Raw genomic sequence first — 18,283 nt, 5'->3', positions numbered from 1 at the left:
TACCAACAGTTTGTACGGAAAGTTCAACACTATCAAGGGTCGTTTGGTGTGAATCGTGTGATGGATAAAAGGAAATAATTTCGGGATAACTTTTAAGTGACCTTTAATACATTATTTGGTTGCAAAGGCTAAGATAAATTATCACAACATTAACAATTAATCCTGGGATAAGTTATCCCTCATTTGAGGTGGAATAGTAATCCGAGGATAACTTATTCTGGGATAAAGAATGTGAAATAACAAAAATACCCCCTTAAACTCTATTTTATACACCACTTTAATGTAAATTAACATAATTTCTAACAACATTCACAACCTTAATTATTCGTTGTTCTTATGATAATATGTTTTTCGATTAAAAATTGGGATAAGGTTTGAAAAATATCCCAACTTTGATCGGATTTGTTGTTGCGATACTAAACTTTTATAAGGACCTATTACCTCCCTAGGCTATTTAATACCGTATTTTTTACCCCCTGAGCAATTTAATAGTGTATTTTAAAGGTATATATGTACCCACATGGACACATTACTATTTATAATTTTGCATTTTTTTTTGTCCACGTGGGCAAATATATATGTTTAAAATACGATATTAAATAGTCTAGAGAGGTAATAGGTCCTCATGAAAGTTTAGTATCGCAACAACAAATCCGACCAAAGTTGGGTATTTTTCAGACCATTATCCCTTAATAATTACATTTTATAAATAGAATTTTTATTTATGAATATATGACAAAAAAATTAAGCTAAATAAGATGAAAATTTTATTTTAAAAAATGAATAACTAAAATTTTCAAAGAAAAATAAACTAAATAAAGTTGAGAATATTTTTGTAAACAACCAACTTATTCTTAAAATTTATGCAATGAATAAAAGTTTGAATATGACAAACCAAACAAGCAATTAAAACTACTCTCAGCATAACTAATTACATCATAACTTATCTCAATATAATGTATCTCAACAAAACTAATTCCAGCATAACTTGAATTCAAATCAAATAACACCTTAACATTATAGGTGGTTCAAATCTATTATTTAGTTAAATTTTAATTTTTTTTTATATACAAATTTACGCTTTAAATTGAAAGTTATGGATTTAATAATACATCCGTGCCTGATTATTTCTCGTTTAAAAAAACATGTTTAAACCAATAGAATCAAGCTATACCAAAAATTGATTATTAAATTATTAAATAAAGTTGTAGATTCTTATATAGATTTATAATCATTTTAAATAATTAGAACACTTTTAAATTTTATACAAACATTACAAATAATATATTTAACTATATTATATAAATTTATGTGTAAAATATATAACAATAATAAATATTTAATGTAGTTTATGGAGTGAGCATAATCTAGGTAATTAAAGTCAAGAATTATGGTAAATACTACATATGATAAAATAGTTTTTAAAAGTAACCACACCAAAAAAATTGTGATAATCAAAGTACAAAATATGGTAAATAGTAATCGAAATCAATAGACATCTACAGTTGCAAGCTACAAAGTATTGAAAAATATTGTTTACGGTATGATTATTTTATTATTTTAGTACACATTTTTTGAGATCCATATTCATTAATATCATCGAACCAAAAGTTCATCAAAAGTTAGAAATATAGGAATGATATTCATAAATGTGAAAGTATTTGCCTAATTTCATAGAGTCATTCGATGCTCTTTATTTTCAAAATAAAATAAAATTCGGAATTTGAGAACTCTCAATAAATAAAATAAAAATTCCCGTAATAATATTTAACAATAAAAATATATAGTACAAATAAATCAACAGCAGAACTCAAAACTCAAAAAGAATTGGTAACAAAAACAGTGGAAAACAAACCCTAACTAATCAATTCCGGCGAATGCAAATGCCAAATATCTCACAGATCAGAGATTTAGAGCATCAAAGCAGCAGCAAAGACAGCTGCAACAGCAGATCCGGCGACGGCGACTCTGTTCAAGGAAGCAGAGTTAGGAGATTCGGTAGGAGAACCTCCGGGAGCGGCGGCGATGGATGGAGGAGAAGCAGCGCCGGAAGGAGACGACGACGGAGTCTCGGCAGTTGGTGGAGCTGGTGGAGATGCTAATGGAGAATCGGATGGAGAAGATGCAGTAGTAGGAGGATTTGCAGGGGCAACGATAGGTGGTGTTGATGTAGTAGGAGGAAGAGTCGCCACTGGTGGTGATGCTACCGGTGCCGGAGAACTCTTCGGAGAAGCTGCCGGAGATGCTCCTGGTGCCTGTGCGAAAGCAGATCCGGCGACAAACGCCAACATTAGAGCAATAATCACCTTTGAGTATGCCATTTTAGCTTTAAGGAGAAAGGAGAGTGGAAGAAGCACAAAGAGGTTTAAGGGGAGGAAATGGAAATATGAGTTGTGATTACTTTTGATTTTTGAAAAATGGGGAAGGAAAAGAGTGTATTTATAGGAGGGAAATGTGGGAAATTTTTTTATTTTTTTATTTTAGCGAAGTCAGTTTAAACCAAGTAACGGAGTGATAAGTATTTTTTTCTCCTTAATTAGAGATCAAGTTAATTTTTAATTTTAGTGAAGTCGGTTTAAACCAAGTGATGGAGTGATAAATATTTTTTCCTCCTTAATTAGAGATCTTACATTCAAGTCCTCAAGAGTACAGGATCACTTCTATTACGGAGTGATTTATCCTCCAATATGAAATATTTTAAAATAAATTTAAATTTAATCTAATTTTAATAAAAATATTAGATATCAGATGAAAATTGTAAAAAAAATGAATTAAAAATAAAAAATAATATTAATTTGAAATAAGAGTGTGGACTAATAATTAGTTGGCAACTCAACGACGGAATATTAATAAGAAAAAAGGGGATACGATTGAGTCCAGAGTCCCAGCTGGTTTGATTACTTTTGTTTGAATGTTTCTCAGATTACTTTTTAATAATACCATCCTCCGTCACCCGGTTCAATTTATGTAATGTAATTTAATTTAATATAATTTAAAAAATATAAAAGATTGTAATTTAAAATGAGGACAGAATTTTAATTATTGGCAAACACTATGGTTACCGTTATGATTGGCACGTTCTGGTCTAGCGACTGGGAATTTAAAAATTCGTATGTGTTTGGCCACCTAAAAAGCAGAGGTACCCTGGATTAAGAGAATGGAAAATATTTATTCATTTTTAAAACTTTTAAAAAAATTATTTTTTAAATTTTGACTTAAGGCAGAGTTTATTGAATCATGTAAAAATTACATATAATATATTAAAATATCTTTAAATTTATTATTTTTAAATATGTCACGTGAAAGTTAGAACTAAAGAGTTGTCAAATAAAGAAAAAAATTACTACATGTTTTTAAAATAAATTTAAAAGGAAAGTAAAACAAACAAATTAAAACAAAGATAAGGGTATGTGCGCACTTAATTATACTATCTCCATTTCAAAATAAGTGATATTTTTAGTCTGACCATACTTTAAAGAAATTACTCATTCCTAAAAAAGTTAGAGGTGTTTTTACTAACTTATCTCTAATTAAATGTCTTGATAAAAGAAGTAGTTCTTCAATAATGTAAAATTCATAAATTAAAACAAGAATAATTTCAAAAAAATAAGATTAATTCCTTCTTGAAAACCTAAAACAATTTATCCCGAAACAAAATGTAAAAGGTTAAAATACAATTTCTTCCTGATCAGAGGGAGCATCAATTTATTACTTTTCCATTTCATATTAATTGTCATTTTTCATTCACACACTCTTTAAGAAATCATAACCTCAATCCTTTTAATGCTATCAATATTATTTACTTTCAAACAATTAATTTCGAGTAGAGTTAACAATTAATATGCGACAAAATATATGTTATTTTTCGCTTTTTAAAATTCAAATAACACTTAAGATGTATTTCCACTATATTATATAATATTTCTCATATAATTGTTGAATATTTAAGTTTTTTAATTTGAGAAAGAGATTCACTCTCACCAATGATGACTTCCAACGGGAAACTACAGAACATTGATTCATGTGCTGTATAAATTAGTGTTGTTTATTAAACCTAATTATTATGATAACCTATTTTTTAAAATGTAATTAATAATTTATTGTGGGGTTGTTCTAGCTTTGCTTTTCCAAATTCAAGTGACATGTTAAGACTTTTCAATTGTTGAACAACTAAAATAGGTTGTAATTTTGATTGCCAGCCTTTGAAAAATTAACGTTTCTTTATCATACATGAGATATATTATCCTGTAACGTGATCATGTAAACGACATTCTAGATATATTTATGCTTTGAAAGTAGGGGGTGGATTTAGTTTCTAAATTATGATTCACGTGCATTTAATTGAATAGAACTTTTACTTACGAGTTCGGAATATGAAGAAGTAAACGCATGAAAAAGTTGAAAGGAGTTCAACAAATATTATATATACATAATTTTTTTAAAACTAAATATAAATAATGTAATTCTTCATTTAAAGAACTCCCTCGATCTTATCTGGCTCTGCCACCAATTGAGTTGTTACTATATATCTTAAAGTAACAAGAATCAGTTTTCACTTAATACTTTCTTTTTTCACCGTTCAAGTAATAAATGAAGATTAGAATAGTATACTAAAATGCTAATTAATTATGATTATTATTTGTTCCATACATTTGACTTGAATGAGTGTTTTCGTAGATTACAACACAAGAATCAGATCTTAGATGGTAAGGAAACTCGAAATAAAAATAATCAATAGTGAAATTATATTTACTCAACTTCATTCATACTTCAAATTATACTCTTCATCACATGGCTAGAGAAAATATATTGGGTTACATTATCCATTTTTTTGCCTAATTTTTTCACTTTCTCTCTGTTTTCCCTTTTTTTTTAATATAAAAAAATAAAAACTGTCCGTACTTAGGGAACTAGTGAATTGATCATTTTCTTTTTTTAAAAAATGAAATAAAGCGCAAGAAATCGCTTGGTGGGAGGTATAAGAGAAAATAATAGTGATTATTAGCTTTGTTGTTATTGCTTTTGTTTGGTAGTGTTATTACCTTATTCAATATTTGAGGTTCCAATTTATGTTATGTTGTATGATTTGACCTGTAGCTTAAGAAAGAACTATTTATATTTTAAAATTCGTAATCTAAAAATTAAAAAAAATTATAGTAAATATTTATGTAATTATAAATTATTTCGATGAAATAAATATTTTAATGGAACACTTGTGGATTGGCATTGTCAGGCTCACAGTACCTACCATTTTGTCTTTACTTCTCTTATTATAAGCTCCCATGCATTTACATGTGTGATTATCAAAGTTGCATACGAAGTCTTTATGTTTCCGTTGGTACAAATATATTTTTTTAATTTACTACTACGATGTTATTTAACTATTTAACGCTTAAATAATTTATTTTTTTAAACTTTTGTGATCTTAGGGGTCGTTTTTTGGTGTAATAGAGAAAAGGAATTAGTCTCAGGATAAATTTTAAGTATTTTGTATTTTCTTGTTTGGTTATAAAATTTTGGGATAAATTATCTCATGATCATGAATTAGTATCGAGATAAGTCATTCCTCATATTGGGTGGTATGGTAATCACAGAATAATTTAATATGAGATAAAATAGATAAATGACAAATATATCCCTTTAAACCCTTTTTATACATAATTTTTCACATTTATGTATATTTACATTATTTTTAATACCATATATGGTAATATTCACTACTCCTTATATTTATGATAGTTATTCATATTTTTCTATAAGAAAATTACACAACATATACATATAATTTTTATTTATAAATTTATTTGACTAATTCTTATGTTTAAAATATATTTTGATTTCTCATAAATCTTTTTCTCTTTAACAAATTTAAGAGGAGAGTTCTATTTTTAAGCTAAATAAGAAAAAAAAGTTTTATTTTTAAATACATATGGTACTTATCGTGAGAATACATAAATAAAATATTTAAGCTAAATAAAATAAAAGTTTTATTTTTAAAAATGAAAAACTGAAGCCTGCAAAGAGAATATAAAAAAAACTAAATAAAGTGAATGATAATTTTATAAACAAACAACTTGTTCTTAAAATTTATCAATATATATTATTTTGAATACAACAAATCAAACACTCAACAAGAAATTATCCAAACACGAGTTATCTCATCATAACTAATCTCAACATAACTTATTTTATTATAACTTATATTCAAACCAAACGAACCCTTAAAGTAAAAGTATATTGATATTAAAATATTATTTAATTTTATAATATTAAATATGTTATGTGAAAATTAGGGTTAATACCTCAAAAGGTCACTCAACTATTCACTTTTACCTCAGAAAGTCATTCAACTTTTAATTTTCACTAAAAAGTCACCATGTGAGTAACTTTCCGAGAAAAGATTGGATAGTTGAGTGACCAGGTATTAACCCGTGAAAATTACAAGTAAAAAAGTAGTGTTGTCAATCTCATAACGTTACGAAAATCTCACGAATAAGATAGTCACCAACTTCTCAACAGCACTCTCGAAACCTACAAAATTTTGTCTTTCTTGAAAAGTGCCTCTAAGGGTTTGTTTTTTCTTTTTAATAAAAAAATAAAATTATTTCCCTATTTGAAATTAAGTGGACCAAAATTTAAATTTATATTGCATATGACTAATTAAAAAAGAAATTAACCTTCGCTATTAAAATCTAGTTTTTCTATTTCTAAGATTAGAATTAGGGTTCGCTCGATACAAATCATAAATATAAAAAAATAAACAAGCTTTTCTATTTATTTTCTTTATGTTCGAGGTAGGTATGTAAAATTATTATTTTAAAAATATTTGTATATAATTTAACTAAATATTATGTGAGGTGGGGGTGGGGAGGTGGACATGGAATGTAGACACAATTAACGTGGAATGTAATTTATCAATATATATTATTTTGAATACAACAAATCAAATACTCAATAAGAAATTATCCAAATACGAATTATCTCATCATAACTAATCTCAACATAATTTATTATATTATAACACATATTCAAATCAAACAATCCCTTAAAGTCAAAGTATATTGATATTAAAATATTATTTAATTTTATAATATTAAATATGTTATATGAAAATTACAAGTAAAAAAGTAGTGTGTGTCAATCTCATAACGTTATGAAAATCTCATGAATAAGCTAAGTCACCCAACTTCTCAACAGTACTCTCGAAACCTACAAAATTTTGTCTTTCTTGAAAAGAGCCTCTAATAGTTTTTTTTTTTAATAAAAAAATAAAATTATTTCCCTATTTGAAATTAAGTGGACCAATTAATTTAAATTTATATTGCATATGACTAATTAAAAAAGAAATTAACCTTCGCTATTAAAAATCTAGTTTTTCTATTTCTAGGATTAGAATTAGGGTTCGCTCGATACAAATCATAAATATAAAAAAATAAACAAGTTTTTTTATTTATTTTCTTTATGTTCGAGGTAGGTAAGTAAAATTATTATTTTAAAAATATTTGTATATAATTTAACTAAATATTATGTGAGGTGGGGGTGGGGAGGTGGACATGGAATGTAGACACAATTAAAGTGGAATGTAATTAATAGAACTTGTTTCATTTGATAAGTTATTTTCTTTATTTTAAAGAATTTATTTTTCACCGAAAAATATTTTTCAAAGTATGTAACCAACTGAATATGGATAAATAATATATTTAATTTAATATTTTAAAATTGTATGGCTAGAATATGAAAATGTATAGACGTGCTTCCATGAGTTTTAAGAAAACGCGGATTAAGACAAATTCAATGTCTAAATATTCAAATAGTGAATGTTGAATTTAACAAACGTCTTACGCCGCGTGGGTCCGATGTGTGTTATTTTCTCCTTTTATTGTATAGAATATTATTATTATTTTATTGATGAAGATTCAATTCTCCACCTTATAATCTGTTGTCATTTTTTCTAACCTTATGCTAGTTTGTTTTTTATTAGGGCTATATATGTATCGGTCGATTTAGTTTGATTTTGAAGTTTATCGGTTTTACTTATCGGTTATCAGTTTGTAGACATGCCAACTTATCATAGAATCATTAAGATATTGTATTATTGATTTATTGGTTATCAATTGCAATCGATTCAATATCGATCGGTTTAACCTTCAAGATTTTACAAAAAAAAAAAAAAACAATTATTGAAATTCACTTAGAAACAAGGTGACAAACCAAATGAAACATGCACATGAGTTGAGAGATTGCATTTTGCTAAAAAATAAACGTTGTCACATTATAGAATAACCTAGAGTTTGAGACAACTAGAAATAGAAGTATGAAACTAAACTATAAGTCAAGGACATTATATACAAAAATGTATAAATATAGTTATTTTAATGACTATCGGGTTATTGGTTAGCCTGTTAAGAAAAAACTTCAAATCATTAAAAACCGACAACTCAATAATAATAAAAATCAAAATCATTATTGAAATTGCTAAACCAATAACCTATTATATCAATAAATCAATAACTTTTTTCCAATTCAGGTTATCAATTTTGGTTCGATTATGAACAACTCTACTTCTATTGGACCAACAATAAACTCTATTAATCGTTTCTAAATCCTTTTCGTTATATGTTCATAAGATTTTTCAATACAAACACAAAATACATGAAAAAGTTACTGAATTTCTGAGAACCTATAACCGGGATCTTCCCTAGCTACCTTCTAATGTTAAAAATTAAAATAAAAAAAAGTCTATACTTTCAAGAAACTTGTTTTCTACTACTTCAAGTTTGAACATTTCCCCATTTTCCATACAAAAGTCGAAACACAGCTAAGTAAGCTTCATTCAACTTTTTTGGCTTGACTTGTATTTGCTTTCCATTCACTTGTAAGGTTTCCTCAAGTCAGAGAACCCTAGGGTCGATTTAAGAGTTTAAGTTTATGAATTTCGAATCATATTCTTTTACTTACTTGATTATAGTAATGTACATGTATTAAGCGAATTTCTCCTATAATCTCGAGCTTGGTAAATAAGGCCGTGGAAAATTCTTTTATTCTAGCCTTATTGTGATAAGGGAAGTCACTCTTACGTTCTCTCTCTTTGGGTAACACAAATAAAGGGGTTGGCTATAACATATACCAAATCCTTAAACTTCAATTTGTAACTACGATTATAAAACATTTACCAAATTCCACAAAAAGTGAGACTCATGATTAAAAACGAATTTTGCATAAAGAAAGCAAGTTCAGAAATATATATCTAACTCTCTCTCTTTCTCTCTCTCTCTCTATATATATATATAATGTTTGAGTTGAAAATCATGATTTCAACCCGATCACTTGTGGAAACTTTCTTACATCAGGGCAAAGCTAGAGGGCATGCAAGGGAGCCAATAGATATACAAGACCAATTTTCTTTTTAATGTGAATACAAGTAATATATATTGGATCCTTTTTGACTTTTACGTGTGTTTGTCTTTTAAATTCCCTTAGTAAAAATTCTGACTTCGCCAAAGAACTTAACATATTGAAATATGAGCAATATCTTATTGGTTGATGCACTTCAAAGGGAAATAAGGTCCTAATCCGTTTATTTCTTGCAGCCACATAAGCTAAAACTTTAGAAAAGACATAATATATAAGCTCACATCTATGTCCTTCAATTTTGGGTGTGCTCAAATACAGTGGCGGACCCAGGATTTTCGTTCAGGGGGTTCGAAAAATAAAAGTATAAACGTGTAAATAAGCCTTTAGAAATGGGATCCTTGAATTCTTTTGGGTTTAAAAGCACACTTTTAACACGTTTTTTAAATTTTTTTTAAAAAAAACTTGAAAAACAGAACTGAAAATAAAAAAAAATAAAAAAAATTGGAACTAAAAAAGAAAAAAAAATAAAACGCTGTCACAGGGAATCGAACTGGGGAAGTGATGGTTAATTTCCAGGGGACTTGCCACTGAGCCATCAACTTCTCTTTGTCATTGAGGGGGTTCAAAATATATATATCTACAAAAATACATAAAATTTACCTTATATATACAGTGTAATTTTTTGCCGAGGGGGTTCGGGTGAACCCCCTGGAACCAACGTGGGTCCGCCCCTGCTCAAATAGATTCTTAAATTTGTATAAAATTGAACAACTAGACACACACATCCTGTTAACTTATGATATTTTGAATAATGACAAGCTGAATTCATATTGCAGGGAATCAAGAGAAGAAACACGAAAATCTAAAGGATCGCACCAATCAAGGAATAGATTGAACTCACAATCTGCAGCAACCATGGAAATGGATCAACACACAATCAATCTAAAAGATTGTTTCAATCATCCATCATTCAAAAAAGGAAAACAACACCAGGCAATCAATCAGAACAACAAGCAATTCACACTGAGTAATCTACACAACAATCAGGAAAGAGAGATCAACTCGGATGGCAAGGGATCTCCAATCAATCTGCACAACACTTGGGAACGAGCAAATCTGTCCAGATTGCGGATATAAACCAAGATGCAAGGAAAGAGACAGCTCCTTAATTCATTAAGGAAAAAGTATATTCTGAAGATTACTGATAGCAGACAAGATTCTAGGAGATCATTAGACAAATGAAGAAATTGATTTAGTCATGCACATATCTGATATGGACATGACTCAGCAAATCAATTTAGATAAATCAAGGAATCAATCATGGATCCTTGATTTAAACTCCCTTGGGTTTCCGTAAAAGAGCATTCCTCCTCTCCTATAAAATCCCCTCTAGGCCTTAGTTGTGAAGTACGCACTTCACTTGAACTTATATTGTAATCTTCTTTTATCTTTCATAAAACTTTGTACACTTGAGTGAACAATTGAAAAGAAAAGAGAAAGAAAGATCTGAGTGTAGGTTATACAGGTAGAGGTTGTGTCAAAGAAGAAGGTCTGATTTGCATATTAGACTGGGCCTGTCTCTCAACTGTAACATTCTGCAACACCCAAGTTCTGAACAAGCTCTAAAGGAAACCCTTGAAACCCAAGGGGACTGGACCAGACACCACATCGGTGTTTCAAACCAGTATAAAAACTATTTGTGTTATTTACTTACTGCAATATTTATTACTGTTTATTTATTCTACTAACGTGCAGGTGAGTCGACCATTAACTTCCTGAAGGAAATTTTAATTCACCCCCCCCCCTCTTGACTTTCACGTCCTACATGACAATACGTGTGAGATACACATAAACTAATTTGTATTATATCATGTAGGACGTGTGTGTCTACTTGTTCAATTTTATACAAGTTAAAACATCACTCCAAAGTTGGAGGACATAGATGTCAGCTGATGTCAAATTGAAGAGCACATTCATGTATTATGCCTTTAATATATATTACCTTCTCAAACAAAAAGAAGTTTTGAATTATAGCCAAACTAACCTACTATCACCACGAAGTAAGAACTTCAATATGCTGGACATTTTTGAGCTTCAATATAGAAAAATGTACATGAATTAGAAGAGCGGAGGGCGAAAAATCTCCTTTATTTACCTCAAAATCTTCCCAAGTTGTGAGCAAGACAACAAAAAGGATTCTATATAGTCGACGAACCATCAACAGTTAGCATGCTTTTCAAATTCCATAATGCACCTGGGAAATATCCCTATTTAACTGAAAAAAATGCAGAGGCTGCAGAGGCCTCGGCGATTAAATAAACAGGTTGACGAGCCTGCAGGCAAGCACCTATCTCGAAATGGCGCAGGTCAGATCCATCATATAGAAGATTTGCACCAGGGTGAATCAATTCTTTACTGTCAGTATCATCTTGATCAACTTTAGTAGTTTTTGAAGGCAGTTCCTCAGCCTCGTAAATAGAAGGCAGGGCATATGATCTGCAAGTTCATTTTAGAAACCATGATATACATTAATTTAGAAAACGGAAACTTTCTGAGATAATAACTATTAGCTGAGTGACTATCTGAGAATCAACTTTTGAAAGTCTTGGTTGACACCACAAAATTTGATCAGGACATACCTCAGAATGTAGCCATCAAAACTCAGAACTTCTGTACGACATCTTTGTCGATTAGCAAGTTTCAGCCTCTGGCTTTTGCTAGTGGGACAAGAAATGGGAGAAGAAGGATTAGCCAGGGGGTTCCACCTTCTACTCGCATAGGTCATAAGATGCCGGGATGCTGCATCTTTAGATTGTTCTTTCTGGTAAAGGAGTTTTGCGGTTGGACCATTGGCTTGATACTCAGCACAAACGTCTCGTAGTCTCCTTCTTAAGTCTTGCATTTCATTATGATGCTCTGTGAATAAATCCGTTTGGAGTAGCTGCGACGAGACTACTCTCTTACATATATTATTGCACAATTTTGGACTAAACAGTGGGATACCAAATTCTACGCTTAGTGGAACCCATTCATACATCTCATGATCATCAGGTGCAAGGTTTTCCAAGAGTCTACCTTTGTGAAGTCTTAATAGACGAATATAACCAACGGTCCAAAAGCTCATTTTGTTTCCTAAACCAGATAATAATGAGTTCAAATTCAACATCTCTTTGTTGGACAATCCTAATTCCTCTCCTATCTGAGGTGTTGAACCGTCCGAGTTTTTCAAGGGCAAGGGGACATCCAAAGTAACAACTCTTCCAGCCTCATCAAGATCATATCTGCTGAGTGGCTGTACAAGAACAGCTGAATGATTGAGAAGTGAATTTACACAATGTAAAAGTATACTTCCTTTCACTAAGTTCCCTTCTGACTTCTTCCCCGAACCTCCAATAGAAGATCCATCCCATGACCATACAAGTGCTTTCTCACAGCCAGCTAATGGTGCAGGAAGCATTCTTAAACATTGGCCTTTCATTAGAACAACAGAGAGAGGTCCACTAGCCATAGCAGAATATAGCACCAACTTCATCCAAGGTGTCATAGACAAGGGTGAGGGCGGTCCAAAATGAGCAGGGCCTTTAGCTCCTGGCAAAACTGAAGGAGGAATGGGAACCATGGATACGACAATATCATAGTCACGCTGAAATAGACGATCTAACGTAGCCGGTGATAGAGCAGCCAAGCTTTCAATACGGAGAATATCCACACGATGATTCTTCTGTTTCTTTAAACCTTTCGCGATATCTAAATCTTCAGTACATACCGACTTCTCATCAGTCTTAGAATATATATTATCACTGGAAGAATTACCAGATAGATGTTTTCTGTCATCAGTGCATTCCTTGGGTGTTCCAGAATGTACCGAATTCTCATCATTTATCCCAAACTCATTTATAGCAGAATCTCCCGAGTTTTCAGTAACAGAAATGTCCATCAAGGAAGTAGTATCATCACTTGCACGAGAAATAATAGTGGTCTTTTTGACTTCTTCAGCTTGAACCCCTCCTGATGTTAGACATTCCAGAACATGCCGAAGGCTAAATGCATGATTCGCAAACTCCTGCAGTTCGCCTTCAAATACTGCCCCCTCAAGTGTGCTCAAATCATTACAAAGATCTGCAATGCTAGCATGACCTAGTTTTCCAGCTTCATATAACGTCACCGCGTGAGATTTCAGACCTGAAGAAGAAAAGGGATGCTTCAAAGCACTATTGGGAAAGGATCCTATAATATCCTAACAGCTGAATGGGATATGCGGTATACCATATAACGTTCGAACATATTACAATTGAACAAGAAAGAAAGTAGCCTTTTTTAAAAGTACTCACTGTAAAACTTTTTTTCACGCAAGTATAAGGCGATACTTAGTAAGTCTTAATGTTCATTTGGTAGTAGACTTGAAAAAGTTAGAAGAAGAAGCTATACCTGGTGATACAGATCCCATCATAAGATACGAAGTAATATTAGCATCAACAAGGAAAGCAATTCGACCATAACCAGACCCCGAGATATTATTTTCTGCCCATGGAATTTCTCCATGCTGAAAAGCATTGCCATCAGTGGATGCATTTGCAAAGACCAAACTAGCATTTGAACCATCTTCCTCGTCGCTGAGGAGACATTTAGGTGACCCCGGGACGTTAGAATCTTGAAGAATAGAAGATGGATCGATTAGTTTGATAGCCCATCCCAATCGGCAAGCAAAAGAAGCAGCATCTTGCAATTGAGAAAGATCAGCTTGTAATGTTGTCGATAACTCAGCAACAGTTGAATTCTCACTTGAAACCACAAAAACAGCATACAGCAACCTGGATAATGAGGTTTACATATTATATCTTGACCACAATCGATACAAGAAAAGGGCAGACCGGTGAACTAAGCTCCCACTATGCACGGGTCCGGGGAAGGGCAGGACCACAAGGGTCTATTATACGCAGTTTTACCCTACATTTCTGCAAGAGACTGTTTCCATAGGTCAAACCCGTGACTTCCTAGTCACATGGCAGTAACTTTACCGGTTACCCCGAGACTCCCTTCTATTGACCACAATCTATTTAATAAAGAAATATAATATGATAACTCCTTTGTTTAAGAGAAATGCCTTACTCCTCAATGGGATCTTCATAAGACTGCTCTCGGTTTGAAACGAACCCTTCAAGCCTGGAAACTGTAATAGACTAATAGTGTGTATCAACACCATAATGTCTCAAATAAAAAGATTTAACAGAAAGCATAAGTGTGCAATAAGGCCAGAAATCTTTTTGATATATGTAAAGTCAAGACAATTTTTATGTTAGATGAACATGTTATAGCAAATAGCTAGCTAGTTATTTTGAAAATGAAGACGTGGATAGAGCGTAAGAACGAAGACTAATATCCATTATGTTCCAAGTATAACTACTAGATGATGATGATCAAATATGATTATCAGCTTTCATTGAAATGAGAATGAATATCGTCAAGCGAAGAATGACTAATCAAGATAAGAAAAACTTGATAGTTAAAACTGTCTTAAAAAGTAAAAGATGAAACAAGTAACAAAAACACTTCTAAACCATATCTGAACTTACGAATTACCTTTAAAGCGATCATCAGCATAGACAGGAACATCAAAATACACTAGTCCATGTCGATGTAGACATCTTATAATTTCAGGATTAAAAAGAATGAAAGAATTTGCTTCCTCACAGATTTTATCTATTGTTGCCATTTCTTCTTCTGTCAATTTCTGTAAGAAGGAGAACAAAGAGCAGGAGATAAACCTCTCAATCACAAAGGAAGCGAAATGTTACGTTTTATGGAGGAATGTAATGTCTATGCCAACTTGCCTTAAATTCTTCCATAGTAAAGTTGACTAGACAAACTGCCCACCATGGCTCAATAACAAAGTCCACTGGCTGTGTGGGCAACAGTTCTTTCGCTATTGATTTGTTCAGTTTCCACATAATTTTCTGCCAAGCTCCAAAATTATGAAAATTAAGTTAGATAAACAACAAAAGAATTCACTCATCCCAACACGAGCAATCGAGCTTAGCATGCTGATCAGATTGTGAATATATCTCCAAGTTGGATGCTAACTACTTCGAATAAAGAGCCAAAGATGTAGAGCAATAAAGAAACTAAAGGAACACCAGTAGCATGATGTTCAACTAGCACATTATACTTGCTTGATGCTTCTATAGACAAGAATTGTATACTCCCTCCATCCCAATTATTTGTTTGTTTGGTTTTGACTTGACACAAAGTTTTAAGCAGAACTGTGACTCGACAAGAGTTAGTATCAGTCATTTCGAAGAGCTGGTATATCCCACCTAAGAAAGTTCCTTCTTCACTAATTGACCGGTAATATTGAGAGATTTTCACATATTCAATGTTGGCATTAAATTTGCACACAACACGTTTAGGCCATGTAAACCAAGATTAGGAGAGTAAGTTACATGGTACTGCATAGAAGCATCTGATGTGCGTAGAAGCAAATTTTCTATTCCAACTGTAAGTGAAATTGATCCCTTGGACCATGACTAAAGAGTTGCACAAACTATTATCTTATATATATCATAACATGTATTAGAACAGTGTAGCAGTTAGCATAACTTTTTTCCGTACAATACCTTAGACTTGCACTTATTCATGATATCGATAAATTCATTTCTTCCAACTCCAGTGAGCCGTAAGGCATCAGCAGCACTAAAATTCGGGATGCTGTCATAAGGTTGCTCTGCATTCATTATAGCAGAAGGTCAATAAACTAATTGAGAGAAGAAAGAAAGAAATGAGGACATGTAGCAATCCATACAAATTATGACGCTGAAACAGTGATCAAACACGGAGAACTTAGCCATTTGGACAATTTGGAAAAGGTATAGATTTATTTCTTAAGTGAAACAAACTCTTAACTTTTAAGTGAAGAACATTAGAAACACAATCCACTCAAGCGATAGTATCAGAACTATCTGTGCTAAGACTTTTCTGTTTCAATAAAAGGAAAAACATGGACATTCTTAACGAACAAATATAGCCTATTACCATTTTTCATGACCTCAAATAACATCTCGCAGTAGTATTTGAAAGGAGACATCCTCATGACACGGCAAAAATAATCCGCTAGGTGATATGGGAAGAGCTGCAGGCACAAATTAAACATATTACGTTATTAACTGAATTTTGTAACTTGTAAGATAACGATTCCAAGGTACAAGTCTCAAAGAATAATTTATTAACATAGAAATCTTAAGTAAATAACCATATATTAGTTGATAAAACCTTTCTTTCCTCCTTGTCAACATATTTTTATAAACATAACTGCATAATTGTAAGCAAATTATGCTGCTTGCAGATAAAAACATTTGTATTACAAAATATCAGAAATGATTTTCAAGCAATACTCACCGCTAAATTCCTTCGTAGATAACGCAACATTTCTTCATAGTATTCACCTTCTTTGCAAACTTTACTAGCAAAACAAGTGTTCCACTGGAGTCTCTTTTTTATGCAATGTTCAATTATCCTACATAAACACTAGTTAGTGGAAAATAGAAACCATAGTTAACTTGAATGAATAATCATGAGCAGAGAAAAGATTCATACTGAAATATTACATTAGCAGTCATTTTTGGAGGATCCGAGTACGGATGCAACAACATAAATCGCAATCACATAAAAGGTCACTCTAATAGTGCTTGTAGTAGTGTGAGCTCACCAAATAACTAAAAACCGGAACCTTGTACACGTATTGACTACATTCATAGTTGAAGAACAAGTTGGTAAATATAAAATATACCATGCCAAGTTCTTGTTATACATGTGTGAAATAAAATTAGGAACAGATCAAAGGTGATTACACATTTAATTTTCTTAATAGAATGCAATCTTTTATACTAGTACGCCATTTTGATGGAGAAAAGCAATAAGTTGTGTCTCTAGTTTAACCGAAGAATTTGAGCATTCAATCTAAAGCCTTAAGGGGGGAAGTGATTAGGCAGGATATGACACTTGACAGGAGGGTATGGAGGTCAAGTATGAGGATAGAGGGTTAGTAGGTTGCCGAATTTGTATTTTTTTCTATCCATACTACCTGTTAGTTTCTTCCATTTCGTTTATCTTATCATCTTACGGCTGTTGATGTTGCTCCCTTTTCATCTCTTTTTAAGCCACGAGTCTATAAAAAATAGCCTCTCTACCTTAAGGTGATCTGCATGCACTCCACCTCCCAGACCCCACCTGTTGGAATAATACTGTTGTTGTAATCTATAACTTAAGGTACATATGAAGTGGTGACCTTGACCTTCATATACCCTATGTTGGACATTATACAACTCAACCATTGCACAAGTAGTATTTTACTAAAACATAACAAAACAAACCTTTTATGCCATTCTTCTTTGGAATTTAGAGCGGCTTGAAGCCGCTTTGGGAGATCCTCCCAGTTGTTTTCTTCTTTGATTGATTTTACTATCAGCTGTTCTTCAACATTTGCCAGTACGTGCATCATTTTAATTCCTCGCACGCTATGCAAGTACTAGTACCTGGAAGATATATATATTCAATTGAATCTCCTTCATCGGAAAATTATAAAATGCAAAAAGAGCTAAAAACATTTTTTCTATTATATATAAACTTTTGAATCCTCTCGACACATGGGAAAAGTCCTAATGTAGTAGTGATCATAAAGGAGTTTCAAATGTCGTTTTAGATCATAGGTTGAAATTCCAAATATGAAATTTTGGAATAAATTTCTGATTCCGCTACTGATTAATTAATTAAAGACGGTAACTTACTGGTCAATAGAGGCGAATACAGTTAAATTTCTGATTCCACCACAACAATGCATCAAATCATATTCAGAATTTTTAAGAAAGATTTTGGTTTAGAGAATTCTGTGAAATCAAAATTGAGAAAAAAAAAAATGAAGATCCGAGAAGGAGGG

At 31.7% G+C, this 18,283-nt stretch overlaps 2 protein-coding genes across 2 annotated transcripts; both read right to left on the bottom strand.

Annotated features, from left to right (window-relative positions):
* Positions 1 to 1,741: 1,741 nt before the first annotated feature.
* Positions 1,742 to 2,390, bottom strand: LOC125820149 (classical arabinogalactan protein 5-like). The gene has a single exon (XM_049499574.1). It carries the CDS (start codon positions 2,319 to 2,321, stop codon positions 1,911 to 1,913), a length of 411 nt encoding a protein of 136 aa, XP_049355531.1. The 5' UTR covers positions 2,322 to 2,390; the 3' UTR covers positions 1,742 to 1,910.
* A 9,220-nt stretch (positions 2,391 to 11,610) lies between these two features.
* LOC125820219 (uncharacterized) lies at positions 11,611 to 17,853 on the bottom strand. The gene is made up of 10 exons (XM_049499649.1): positions 17,721 to 17,853; positions 16,747 to 16,864; positions 16,384 to 16,480; positions 15,969 to 16,075; positions 15,186 to 15,308; positions 14,935 to 15,085; positions 14,464 to 14,524; positions 13,783 to 14,165; positions 11,994 to 13,536; positions 11,611 to 11,850 (listed from the first exon to the last, which is right to left on the bottom strand). The coding sequence occupies exons 1-10, from the start codon at positions 17,846 to 17,848 to the stop codon at positions 11,622 to 11,624; spliced, it is 2,940 nt and encodes a 979-aa protein (XP_049355606.1). The 5' UTR covers positions 17,849 to 17,853; the 3' UTR covers positions 11,611 to 11,621.
* Between the last annotated feature and the right edge of the window lie 430 nt (positions 17,854 to 18,283).

Source organism: Solanum verrucosum, unplaced genomic scaffold (genome assembly GCF_900185275.1).
Source record: "Solanum verrucosum unplaced genomic scaffold, falcon-dt-bn FXZP01000229.1, whole genome shotgun sequence".
Lineage (NCBI taxonomy): Eukaryota > Viridiplantae > Streptophyta > Magnoliopsida > Solanales > Solanaceae > Solanum > Solanum verrucosum.
Note: the sequence above shows the minus strand (reverse complement) of the source record. Positions and strands in the feature narration are given on the sequence as shown.

Excerpts from the sequence above, each read along its gene's own strand:
- LOC125820149 (XM_049499574.1), bottom strand. The coding sequence starts at position 2,321 with ATGGCATACTCAAAGGTGATTATTGCTCTAATGTTGGCGTTTGTCGCC.
- LOC125820219 (XM_049499649.1), bottom strand. The coding sequence starts at position 17,848 with ATGATGCACGTACTGGCAAATGTTGAAGAACAGCTGATAGTAAAATCA. Across the intron at positions 16,076-16,383 it reads ATTTGAGGTCATGAAAAATG|AGCAACCTTATGACAGCATC; the intron begins GTAATAGGCTAT and ends TAATGAATGCAG. Across the intron at positions 13,537-13,782 it reads GATGGGATCTGTATCACCAG|GTCTGAAATCTCACGCGGTG; the intron begins GTATAGCTTCTT and ends TTTCTTCTTCAG.